The sequence below is a fragment of the Oncorhynchus clarkii genome, chromosome 6, assembly GCF_045791955.1.
Source record: "Oncorhynchus clarkii lewisi isolate Uvic-CL-2024 chromosome 6, UVic_Ocla_1.0, whole genome shotgun sequence".
Taxonomy (NCBI): domain Eukaryota; kingdom Metazoa; phylum Chordata; class Actinopteri; order Salmoniformes; family Salmonidae; genus Oncorhynchus; species Oncorhynchus clarkii.
The window spans coordinates 79997351-80010123 of record NC_092152.1 but is presented as its reverse complement, the minus strand read 5'-3'; the positions used below and the strand labels follow the sequence as shown (position 1 = coordinate 80010123).

At 42.6% G+C, this 12773-nt stretch overlaps 1 protein-coding gene across 1 annotated transcript in view; it reads right to left on the bottom strand.

Moving 5' to 3' along the window:
• Positions 1-4683, bottom strand: part of LOC139412249 (transmembrane channel-like protein 3) — a 52967-nt gene extending 48284 nt beyond the window's left edge. The window contains exon 1 of the mRNA XM_071159086.1: positions 4565-4683. Coding sequence (XP_071015187.1) covers positions 4565-4683 — 119 coding nt within the window. The remainder of the gene's footprint in view (positions 1-4564) is intronic.
• Positions 4684-12773: the final 8090 nt, after the last annotated feature.

Genomic DNA, 12773 nt, shown 5'->3' with positions numbered 1-12773 from the left:
ATCTAGCACTGAAAGCATAATATACAGTTAGCTAGCAGTGTAATGCATAACATGTGGTGAGTAGTTGTCTCAAAAAGAGAGAAAGACTATAGTTGAACGTTTTTGAACAAATTAATTTATTCCAAAATGAAGGAGAAGCAAGAGAGAAATAGAGAGTAATTTTTTTCACTTTCAGTTTCACTTACTTAGTTAGCAAATGTAGCTAGCTAGTTTAGCCTACTAAAACACCCTGCTCAAACAGAGGGATGCTATGTTAGCTAGCTGGCAATGACTTTCCAACACAACACTGGAACTCTTCCAAGTCAAGATAAGATTTTGGTTTTATTAATTTATTGCCACCCGGCCCGCCGGTGTAACTGCTTACAGACTCGACACTGTAACGTTACTGCATGATTGTAGTGGGTTTACTAACGCGGTAGTTCTGTTAGCTAAGCTGACTATGACATTACTTTAGCTAATATGGTGATAATGATGTAGGCTGTTTGTAGAGGTTTGGCAGCAAACTGAACAAAACGGGGATAAACATACCTGAATTTGTCCAATAGAAACTCGTTTGCAACTGTTGTGTCTTTGTCTATGCCGGATTAAGTGATATGACATGCTATTCTATAAAATCATTTCTCTTTAATTAATATTACCTGATTAAGCTAATCAGGTAAATGTAATTAACTAGAAAGTCGGGGCACTACGAAATAATGTTTATAGAGCTGTTATCTTCCGAATAAACTCTTAAAGACCTAGTAATCTTTTACATCAATAGCAGTCAATATTTAATCGTCACTTTATTCAGTCTCATCTGAAAGTTATAAATTATTGGTTATCTTCACGAACCCTGGCTAAAACGTTGAATCAGCAATACAAAATTTGGTTTAATTATTTATTGACTAAATACCTAAATAATCACACAGAATTACATCTACACAGAATGGATCATACATTGATTACAAATTATGTCATAAAGAAAACGTCCCTGGTGGACGGAACAGATAAAACAGCTGGTTACACAAAGAGAGGGGGTTGGGTTTGAATGAAAGAGCAGGAAGACTGAGTAACAAAGGGAGACGCTATGCTATCGTAAATACAGTATCTTATGCATTCTAAATTACCGCCCATTTGAAAAAGGTAAATGCAATTAATATTTACTCTGAGCTGCGCTTCGGTAGGTTGGTCGTAGATGGTAGGCCAGGTTGTCCTTTGAAGCATGTCTGGTGGTAGAACGGTTACTTTGTGGTATTGTTGTGTGTGTTAGGTTGGATACATCACCGTCCTTTCCTAGCCCACGTTTACAGCGGCTGCTGCTAACTCAAAGCCTAGGAGGTATCACTTCTGGAGTGAATAAGAGTTCAAAGTTCATACCAAGTTGCCATACTTTTAAGCTCATGCTATATTCTGGCTGGTATAGTCGAAATTCATCCTTCCAGGGTGTAGGTCGTCACCTTCACATTGAAATTCGATGCCAATTGCGTTCTTGCTTATGTTGGCTTAGTTCTGTAGGTGGTCTTTGTCCTTTCAACGGGGGGACTGCCAGTCCGCACGTCCTTAGAACAGGAAGTTACATTTTCGTCCAGGGGGTTATATATGATTGGGGGAGAGAGCCGTGTTATAGTTTACAACCCATGTCTGTTCACTTCGGCGGGGCCTCTGTTCTTCCGACAAACCGTTCTCTCATTAAGAAGCTAAAAATTACATTTGATCTTTTCACAAATAGTTTCATATTTAAACATTTAAATTGCACAACAATTCCATGTCTATCTGATAACTAGAATGTGTAGATTTTCCAACAGTTTATGTTGCCCTATCATCAGTAATCATGTCTCAGACGCCAACTGAACTGACATCATATTCATTAAATCCCAACGCATATTTTCAACTGGTTGGATTACGGAAACATGGTTCCGTTTCCAATCTTGTGATGTCACCAGACTCTCACCAGTCACCTTAAATGTGTCTCTCGACCTGTGTGCACCTACGTTGTAAACTTTCATTCATAGGCTAGGTTGTAGCAACCACATGATGGGCATAGGGAAATTTTTTGTATCATGTAGTAGCCTAAACCTATCGCTGTTACATTTAACTGGGTGAATGGAATATGAATGAGAGTCATCCAATATGCTGTAAGAGAAATAAGGCCACGTTCATGAACAAAGAAAACGGCCCTGACCACTGGTCACAACCTGGTCACAAGATAATATCACATCAATGAAAACACTTCAAAAGCTCTATAAACAAACTCTGAAAGTGCTAGGGAAAAAATGACCACTGCAATATCATTAAGAAATATAACCTACTGAGATTTGACAAGTTCTTATGCCTCTGATGATTAAGATCACTCATGACCTTGCCCCACCTCCTCTTTGTTGCATATTGCAAAGACAATACCAGGAGGACAAGAGCTTCAACCAGAGGAGACTGCTCAGCTCAGTTTAGATGCACTACATTTGTCCAGACAACTTCCTCAGTCGGAGCGTCTGGATTATGGAACCCCCTGCCAACCAGTGTAACAGAGTGCAGTACCTCAGCTAGCTTCAAGACAAACCTGGAGAAGTGGCTAAAGGCAAACCAGCCATGTGGACATTAAAGATATTCCGACTCTTAAGATGTCAGATACTGTAGGAAAAAGGGACATTTAAACTCGTTGGTAATATTATAACTATAATGTCTATTGTTGTATGTATATACAGTACCAGTCAAAACTCATTCTAGGTTGTTTCTTTATTTTTACTATGTTCTATGTTGTAGAATAATAATGAAGACATCAAAAATATGAAATAACACATATCATGTAGTAACCAAAAAAAGTGTTAAACAAATCAAAATATATTTCATATTTCATATTTTAGATTATTCAAAGTAGCCACCCTTTGCCTTGATGACAGCTTTGCACATACTTTAGTCATTTTCTCAACCAGTTTCATGAGGAACGCTTTTCAAACAGTCTTGAAGGAGTTCCCACATATGCTGAGCACTTGTGGGCTGCTTTTCCTTCACTCTGAGGTCCAACTAATCCCAAACCATCTCAATTGGTTTGAGATCAGGTGATTGTGGAGGCCAGGTCATCTGATGCAGCACTCGATCGCTCTCCTTCTTGGTCAAATAGCCCTTACACAGTCTGGAGGTATTTGTTTGGTCATTATCCTGTTGAAAAACAAATGATAGTCCCACTAAGCATAAAACAGATGGGATGGCGTATTGCTGCATAATGCTGTGGTAAACATGCTGGTTAAGTGTGACTTGAATTCTAATTCTAGTCCTCATGAGAGCCAGTTTATCATAGAGCTTGATATTTTTGTGACTGCACTTGAGGAAACAGAAAATTACAGAAATTTCCCAGATTGACTGACCTTCATGTCTTGAAGTAATGATGGACTGTCGTTTGTCTTTGCTTATTTGAGCTGTTCTTGCCATAATATGGACTTGGTCTTTTAACAAATGGGGCTATCTTCTGTATAATACCCCTACCTTGTCACAACACAACTGATTGTCTCAAACGCATTAGGAAGGAAAGAAATTCCACAAATTAAATTTTAACAAGGCACAGCTGTTAATTGTAATGCATTCCAGGTGACTACCTCATGAAGCTGGTTGAGAGAATGCCAAGAGTGTGTAAAGCTGTCATCAAGACAAAGGGTGGCTACTTTGAAGAATCTCAAATATAAAATATATTTTGATTTGTTTAACACTTTTCTGGTTACTACTGTACATGATTCCGTATGTGTTGATTCATAGTTTTGATGTCTTCACTATTATTATACAATGTAGAAAATAGTAAAAAAAATAAAGAAAAACCCAGGAATGAGTAGGTGTATCCAAACTTTTGCCTGGTACTGTATATATATTTGAATAGTGTGTTATATTGTAGCATTGTATTGATGTTGATTGTTTTCTGCCCAGGGACTACAGATGAAAATGAGCAATCTAGCTCAATCTGGTGCAATGGCATGTTGTACATGGTCCCCGACAAATACATGAATAGATCAGAAATAATACGAGGACCAGAATGGCAACAAGCCCTTGGGCTGTATTGGGTTTTATCATCCATATTGTATTATATATGTAATGTTGTCTCCTGCTGGAGCCTTCTACCTTAATTATCAAATACATTGTCAATCAATCACTAACCTGTTTGACAACCTGGATGAGGATACATTTATACTACAACAGTTTCCATGTATACATGTAAATTACACTTTTGCAAGTCATAAAAAAGGATGCTATGGAGTTGAGGTCAAAAACTGAGAAATAATAATGTCCTCCGTCCACACAATGCACATTCATTTGGCACATGGAAAGCATCATTTAATATCAACATGAATAGAATAGTACAAAATGGAATAACGGGTTCCAATAGGGTGTATCGGCTGTCCCGTAGGAGAACCCTTTTTGATTCCAGGTAGAACCCTTTTGGGTTCCATGTAGAGCCCTCTGTAGAAAGTATTCTAAATGGAACCCAAATGGGTTCTACCTGGAACCAAAAAGGGATCTTCAAAGGGTCGTCCTATGGGGACAGCGGAATAACCCTTTTAGGTTCAAGGTAACACCTTTTTTCTAAGATTGTAGAACTCACCCTGGCTGGTTGTCTTGATAAGATGAGTAAATCCGCCTGGAGTTCTTCCTGACACTCTTGTGTCGCTTCACGGTAGTCGAGGGTCTACTGACCACAGCAGTCTCAGACACGCCACTCATCCTGACCGTAATTCAGCACTCGTGTGTGTTTCTGGGTGTGGGTATATGTATGCAAGCTTAAACTTTCAGCTCTGTCCATCCATCTGTGTGTGTGTTAGGGTCAGACTGTGTATGTGCATGATGAGTGTCCCCGCGTGTGTGTGTTCTCCATGGTATTTGCTTGACCGCGTGTGTGTGCAGTTCAGTTCAAACTTTCAGAAAGCACTGACTTGACACATCCCCCTGTGCTCTCCTGAGACTCTCTGCAGACTGATTGAGGCAAAGCTGAATGAAGTCTAGGGGCTGTGTGTGTTGGAGCTGAGAGACGGGAGTGGCTGGGGCAACCTGCAGTCGTGGTACCTCATTGGAGCATCAGACAGACCCTTGGCCGCACAAGCCCTGCCTGACTCTTTCTCGGATCCAATCAGAGAAATACTGAACTCTTAAAGGGCTAGTGCATGCAACACACACCCCACGCACACCGCACACACACACCTCCCTGGCTGTCATGAGTTGTATATTTGTGGCTCACACAACTATGGTTGGTTTGTGTGTTTTTCTCCAATCAAACTCAAATAATGAATCAATGATAATATATTCTAACAGTAAAGCCTGTGACTCCATTCATTCAAACCCATAATGCAGTATAGGCCACTGTGAGGGGAGTATACTTGGTGTTTTTTTTACAATAGCAATTTGCTCATCCATTTGACCCCAGTGAAATGAATACAATCTAAAACCTTTATCAATTCACTTCATGAACTGACTGAATTGAAAAGTGAATTGATCTAACCCTGGTAGATAGTGGATACCGATCATAGTATATGATCATTTAAATAATATAGTGTACATTGTAATTCTTTCGATTTCATTCAGTGTCTTTCCTAAGCAGGTCTAAAATGAAACCCTAAGCATTAAATAAACCCCTTTGGAACCTTTTGCCAGGAACACACAGAGAATTTGAATCCGGTTCACATACAGAGGTGCTTTCATAAGCCTTGGGGTGTAGTCAAATCAGATCCAATCACACCTCTTAACACAAATACAAGGAAATGTATCTTCTCTGAGAAGTGACACCACGGCTAGTTAACAATGATTTGATAATGGGCCATATGTTCAGTTGGCTCGTGGAATCGTTAGTCTGTCGTTTTAGAATAGAAGGCAGAAGGTTATCGTAGCCCAATCGAGAGGGGACATGTTATTTTTATGCCATTTTTAATTGAGTTCTCTGTGAGTGGACTCCATGGAGCACATCAGACAGGAACGTCTATGTGGGAGTCGATGGAAAAGTTTTAATTACTGAAAACCTGGAGACTGAATTGTCAGATCGTGGTCTTGCATGCTTAATAAGACATTTGAGGAAAAGGTCAGGTGATACGTCCCAAATGGCACTATATTCCCTACATAGTGCACTACCTTTGACAAGGTCCTAGAAGGCTCTGGTCAAAAGTAGTGCACTAGAATATAGGGTGCCATTTGGGACATAATCCAGGAAGTAGGGATGTTATGAACAAAATGTTGTTTTAGTTTAAAGTTATTTCCAGTTATTTTAGTGAGGTATTGATGGCTGAATTAAGACAGAGTTTGTGAAAAACCCTGGGCCGACTTCTTTAAATCTATGCTTTAATATGTAATAACAAAAGTGATGTTTTATTATGTACTGCACTGACTACCCAGGCCTGCAAGCAAAAATGGTTGCAATGACTGGCTAACGCCCTTTGCAGCGCCATGGGTTTTACACCAGTTTTAAAATGATTATTATTTTGTATTTTTTGACTTATTTTGGGTGACAGAAAAACAACATCTTTACCTGGTTATCGGACCAGAAAACCATCTTAAAACCAGAAAATGACGTCAATATGATATCCCATGCCAAATAGGGTGGTGTGAATTGGGGTTATGCTGTGTATGGACTGCAATCTCTCCAGAAAACAGACAGGCCACACTCATCTTGCTTTGTAGATTTACTATCCCTTTAAGGTGGCTGGGCTGAATAGGAGAGATGTGCATGCTTTCATCTCGTATTCAGACAGACTAGCTATCAAAGAATAGCACCATCATTATCTACAGTAATTACACAGTACTGCTTCACTGGGTTCCTCCACTGTACTGTCTCTCCCCCTACACACTCTTACAATGAACATACACACTCCCACACCCGAGCTCACACACATCCAAGTAATTCAGGCATCAATGGCTATTGTGACTAGTAGAATAGAGCTGTCGGCTATGCTTCAGTGCTTTGAACACAAGTTTGGATAGTTCACAAGACATTAATTTGATGAAAGGTTAATTAGAAGTTTGTGGGAGCGTATATAAAGGCTTTATCAACATTATCTCACTGTGCCAGTCTCTGGAGACATAGGTTCCGGCTGTAGGGGCTTTTATGGACCTTCCATTATAGGACATCACCACACAACGACTTTTACCTCTGGAGTCTACTTTGAGTTTCAGGATGACTTTGGGATGATATTTGATTATGAGCCGTGGATGAAATCGTGTTAAATACCATAAACCTCTAGTCCTCTACAAAACAGCACTGTGATTTATTTCACGCCAAATGACCAAGATCAAAAGGGCAGTAATCTAAAAGACCATGGGGCAGTTTCCCAGACCCAGATTAGGACTAAAAAGTAGAGTCTCCATTGAAGGTGCTTTCTGATTCAGGACTAGGTTTGTGTCTGAGAAACGGCCACATTACATATGTCAGATATAGACAATCCTCACCCATAAAATATCAATACTATAGCTCTGTTTAACGGGATGAGCGTAGGAACGGATTCTAGAAAGTGTTGTTTGTCTGTGGTGCCAGTGAAGTCCTTTATAAAAGTCCTATTTTGGTGTAATACATAAGCAGTAGTGTTGGAACATCAACACATTCACAATCACATTACAAAAGGCTCGGTATTGAACCTCATATTCTATTTCACAGATTTAAAATGTTCTATCTTTTCTGTCACCAAAGATGCCACAGTGCTGCTTTCATGATATCCAATTCACAAGAAAATACACTTATGGAGCCAATTATTTTCCTCAGCCTGATGTAATGTCCCTGGATCACAATGATAAAACTAAATGGATAGATGTAACAAGATTGATCTGTGGGGGAAAAAGCCTAGATTTATTACACACACACACACACACACACACACACACACACACACACACACACACACACACTTTAGCCTGAATTTAGATGTGTGTGACTGGTTTCTGATAACGTTTATTTTTATATGGCTTTAACACATCATTTAGGGTTGGGGTATAGGGTTCTAGGTTAGTTTAAGTGTTATACTGTACACTATAGGCATGGTATAGGGTATAGCCTACCTTAGAGCATAACTGGATGGATTGGGCTCCTAAAGCGTGTCCTGTATTATAGGGTATAGGGTTAGTGTAGAAGGTATAGGGTGTAGGGCCCTCAAACTCAACTCTGGACCTTGAAGCCAGTTCCACTGCGTTTTTTAGACCTGGGACACCAGGTCGGTGCAATAATTATGAGGTAGAACAGAAAACCAGCAGGCTTCAGACCTCGTAGTTAGTTTATAGCCCACCTTAGAGCATAACAACTGGTTTTGAAGTTCTCTGATCTCAAAGTGAACAAAAAGTAAATCTCCCTTTAGCCGACCACAGCCCCTTGAAATAAAATAGGCCTAACATTATCTGTTGCAAATGGCAGCCTATTCCCTTCATAGTACACTACTTTTAATCAGAGCCCTATGTGCCCTGGTCAAAATTACTGCACTATAAAGGGAAAAGGGTGCCATTTGGGATGCAAGCCATGAAACCCAAAGCTCCAAATGATCTACAGACTATAAGGCTTTTCCCATTGAGAGTATAATTACAGGGATAACCTCTAACTCTGACCAAGGTCAGACATGTTAGTCTTTAGCCTCCATTACCGCCAGTTCATCTAGAGAGCTGCAGCACAAAGCAAAATGTAATCTCCGCCGAGAGATCGCTTTGTCGAGTCGGGACTTGGTCCAGCGCTATAACTCTGTGAGACAATCAAGCGGGGAGAAATTGAATCATGAAGTTGTAATGATAAAGGAAGCAGCAGCGGCGGCCCCTCTGCTGAATGATAGTGTCCCCTTCTGTAAATCCAATACCAGCTTTTATCTACTTTGTAATGAAGCTGATTCGCAACTAAAGGACCCTGGTGACAGAGTGACGTGGAAGGGATGGCGTTGTGAGGTATGTAGAGAACACACTCCTAGAGAGGAGTATGTCTGGGCCTAGGCTGTAGTGTTAGGTTATGTTGAGAAAAGGTTGCAGATTGGTTGTCTAAAGTAGTCAGTTGATCATCTCGGGCTAATGCTCTTCTTTTATCTTTAACACATTTTTATTCATTTTTAGGCCTAATGTTCAATATTACATTAGGTCTAATAGGCTAGGCTACAGGAGGCTCAGACTGATGAGAGGTGGCTAGGCTACAGGAGGCTCAGACTGATGAGAGGTGGCTAGGCTACAGGAGGCTCAGACTGATTAGAGGTGGCTAGGCTACAGGAGGCTCAGACTGATGAGAGGTGGCTAGGCTACAGTGGGCTCAGACTGATGAGAGGTGGCTAGGCTACAGGAGGCTCAGACTGATGAGAGGTGGCTAGGCTACAGTGGGCTCAGACTGATGAGAGGTGGCTAGGCTACAGGAGGCTCAGACTGATGAGAGGTGGCTAGGCTACAGGAGGCTCAGACTGATTAGAGGTGGCTAGGCTACAGGAGGCTCAGACTGATGAGAGGTGGCTAGGCTACAGTGGGCTCAGACTGATGAGAGGTGGCTAGGCTACAGGAGGCTCAGACTGATGAGAGGTGGCTAGGCTACAGGAGACTCAGACTGATGAGAGGTGGCTAGGCTACAGGAGACTCAGACTGATTAGAGGTGGCTAGGCTACAGTGGGCTCAGACTGATGAGAGGTGGCTAGGCTACAGGAGGCTCAGACTGATTAGAGGTGGCTAGGCTACAGGAGGCTCAGACTGATGAGAGGTGGCTAGGCTACAGGAGACTCAGACTGATGAGAGGTGGCTAGGCTACAGGAGACTCAGACTGATTAGAGGTGGCTAGGCTACAGTGGGCTCAGACTGATGAGAGGTGGCTAGGCTACAGGAGGCTCAGACTGAATAGAGGTGGCTAGGCTACAGGAGGCTCAGACTGATGAAAGGTGGCTAGGCTACAGGAGGCTCAGACTGATGAAAGGTGGCTAGGCTACAGGAGGCTCAGACTGATGAGAGGTGGCTAGGCTACAGGGGGCTCAGACTGATGAGAGGTGGCTAGGCTACAGGGGGCTCAGACTGATGAGAGGTGGCTAGGCTACAGGAGGCTCAGACTGATGAGAGGTGGCTAGGCAACAGTGGGCTCAGACTGATGAGAGGTGGCTAGGCAACAGTGGGCTCAGACTGATGAGAGGTGGCTAGGCTACAGGAGGCTCAGACTGATGAAAGGTGGCTAGGCTACAGGAGGCTCAGACTGATGAGAGGTGGCTTGGCAACAGTGGGCTCAGACTGATGAGAGGTGGCTAGGCTACAGGAGGCTCAGACTGATTAGAGGTGGCTAGGCTACAGGAGGCTCAGACTGATGAAAGGTGGCTAGGCTACAGGAGGCTCAGACTGATGAAAGGTGGCTAGGCTACAGGGGGCTCAGACTGATGAGAGGTGGCTAGGCTACAGGAGGCTCAGACTGATGAGAGGTGGCTAGGCTACAGGGGGCTCAGACTGATGAGAGGTGGCTAGGCTACAGGAGGCTCAGACTGATGAGAGGTGGCTAGGCTACAGGGGGCTCAGACTGATGAGAGGTGGCAAGGCTACAGGTGGCTCAGACTGATGAGAGGTGGCTAGGCTTCAGGTGGCTCAGACTGATTAGAGATGGCTAGGCTACAGGGGGCTCAGACTGATTAGAGGGGGCTTGGCTAAAATGGGCTCAGACTGATTAGAGGTGGCTAGGCTACAGGAGGCTCAGACTGATTATAGGTGGCTAGGCTACAGGAGGCTCAGACTGATTAGAGGTGGCTAGGCTACAGAGGGCTCAGACTGATTAGAGGTGGCTAGGCTACAGGGGGCTCAGACTTATAAGAGGTGGCTAGGCTACATGAAAAAGGCAAGGATACACTTGAGATATGAAAATAACATAATTCAGGATTTAAACTAGTCCCTGTCTACAGTGTTTTCCTAGTCAGGCAGTTCTTTCCTCTCTATTTTAATGACATCGGAAATACCTTAGTCATGACTTCTTCTTGCTGGAACTTCACGCCAATAGTGCTAAATCTGCCGGCCATGATTCACAGCGCGGGAAAGCGATGCCTGAGCGCGTGTTTCGCTGGAACATCTATGCAACGGAGAGGAGGCTGAAACGCCAGCAGAAACATCTACAGGGCCTATACGTTCTCTCTCCTCTGCATGAATAGCCTTGATAGAACAAATCATTTTGCAACTGCACTTCTTGTTTTGAATGACATGCTGAATCCCTGTAGCCTTTGAACAATCAATTGCTAATGAATATGAGACATCCACAGGCCTGATCCACAATCAATTATATGCTAATCAAATCAAATCAAATCAAATGTATTTATATATCAGCTGATATCTCAAAGTGCTGTACAGAAACCCAGCCTAAAACCCCAAACAGCAAGCAATGCAGGTGTAGAAGCACGGTGGCTAGGAAAAACTCCCTAGAAAGGCCAAAACCTAGGAAGAAACCTAGAGAGGAACCAGGCTATGTGGGGTGGCCAGTCCTCTTCTGGCTGTGCCAGGTAGAGATTATAACAGAACATGGCCAAGATGTTCAAATGTTCATAAATGACCAGCATGGTCGAATAATAATAAGGCAGAACAGTTGAAACTGGAGCAGCAGCACGGCCAGGTGGACTGGGGACAGCAAGGAGTCATCATGTCAGGTAGTCCTGGGGCATGGTCCTAGGATGGTCCTAATAAAATACATCTATGGTTATTTATAATAGTGCATAAACTTTGAGTCTGCCACTGATGATTGTGCCGATGGAGAAGGGCGACATCTTACGAGTTCCAACCCAACTGTGCTATATAGTGAGTGAGTGTGTTTATCTGAACTTTTTTTCGTACAGAAAGTTTGTACTATTATTGCATAAACTGAGTGTACAAAACATTAGGAACACCTTAATATTGAGTTGCACCCCCTTATCCCCTCAGAACAGCCTCAATTCATCGGGGCAGGGACTCTACAAGATGTCGAAAGCGTTCCACAGCGATGCTGGCCCATGTTGACTCCAATATTGTGTCAGGTTGGCTGGATGTCCTTTGGGTGGTGGACCAATCTTGATACACTCAGGAAACTAATAAAGCCAATGCAACGGCCAGTTTTACAAATGGTGGGCCCACAACATGGATGGGCATTCAGAAAATTCCATTGTGGCTGACATGGTAGGCTACACCTCAGTAAGCATGAGTCTTTCGGACGTCTTGTTTTGGTCCGGTCCAGACCCAACGTCTTTTTTTGGTGTTTTACAAAACTGTAGGCTAAACACATAGATAGGCATTCATAACATTCAATTTCAGGCAACACTGTAGGCTAGACCTCGGTAAGCATGGACCGACAGCGATGCCCTTTGGATGTCTTATTTTTGCGTCCAGTCCGGACCGGCGTTGACTTGCACATCCACGGACATTGGATTTTGGTCCGGTCCGTACAAAACCTGAAACAATCATAGACGTCTATGTCTCCTTGATTTGGCCCAAACACAGACGTCTATAAATTACGCCTTTTCACCCTTCATTCAGAACCTAAATTTAACCTAACTTCAACGTCTGGAAAATATGTATTTTACACGTCTTTTCAACGTTATTTTGCTTATTGGGACTATTCTAGTTTTGCGGTGGCAGCATTTTTGGGTCTTTCCTAGGGCAGCAGAAGGTGCAAGGACCCGGCCTGCTTGTAAACAAGGACCGTTTTCATCCTGATCAATTTGATATTATTTTAATGGGCAGCAAAATGTGCTATTCTTTCAAAAACAAGGACATTTCTAAGTGACCCCAAACTTTTGAACGGTAGTGTACCTAGAAAGACTCACAGCTGTATAAACGCTGAAAAGGGTGATTCTAATTGACTCAGGGGTGTGAATGCTTAAATAAATGAGGTATTTCTGTAT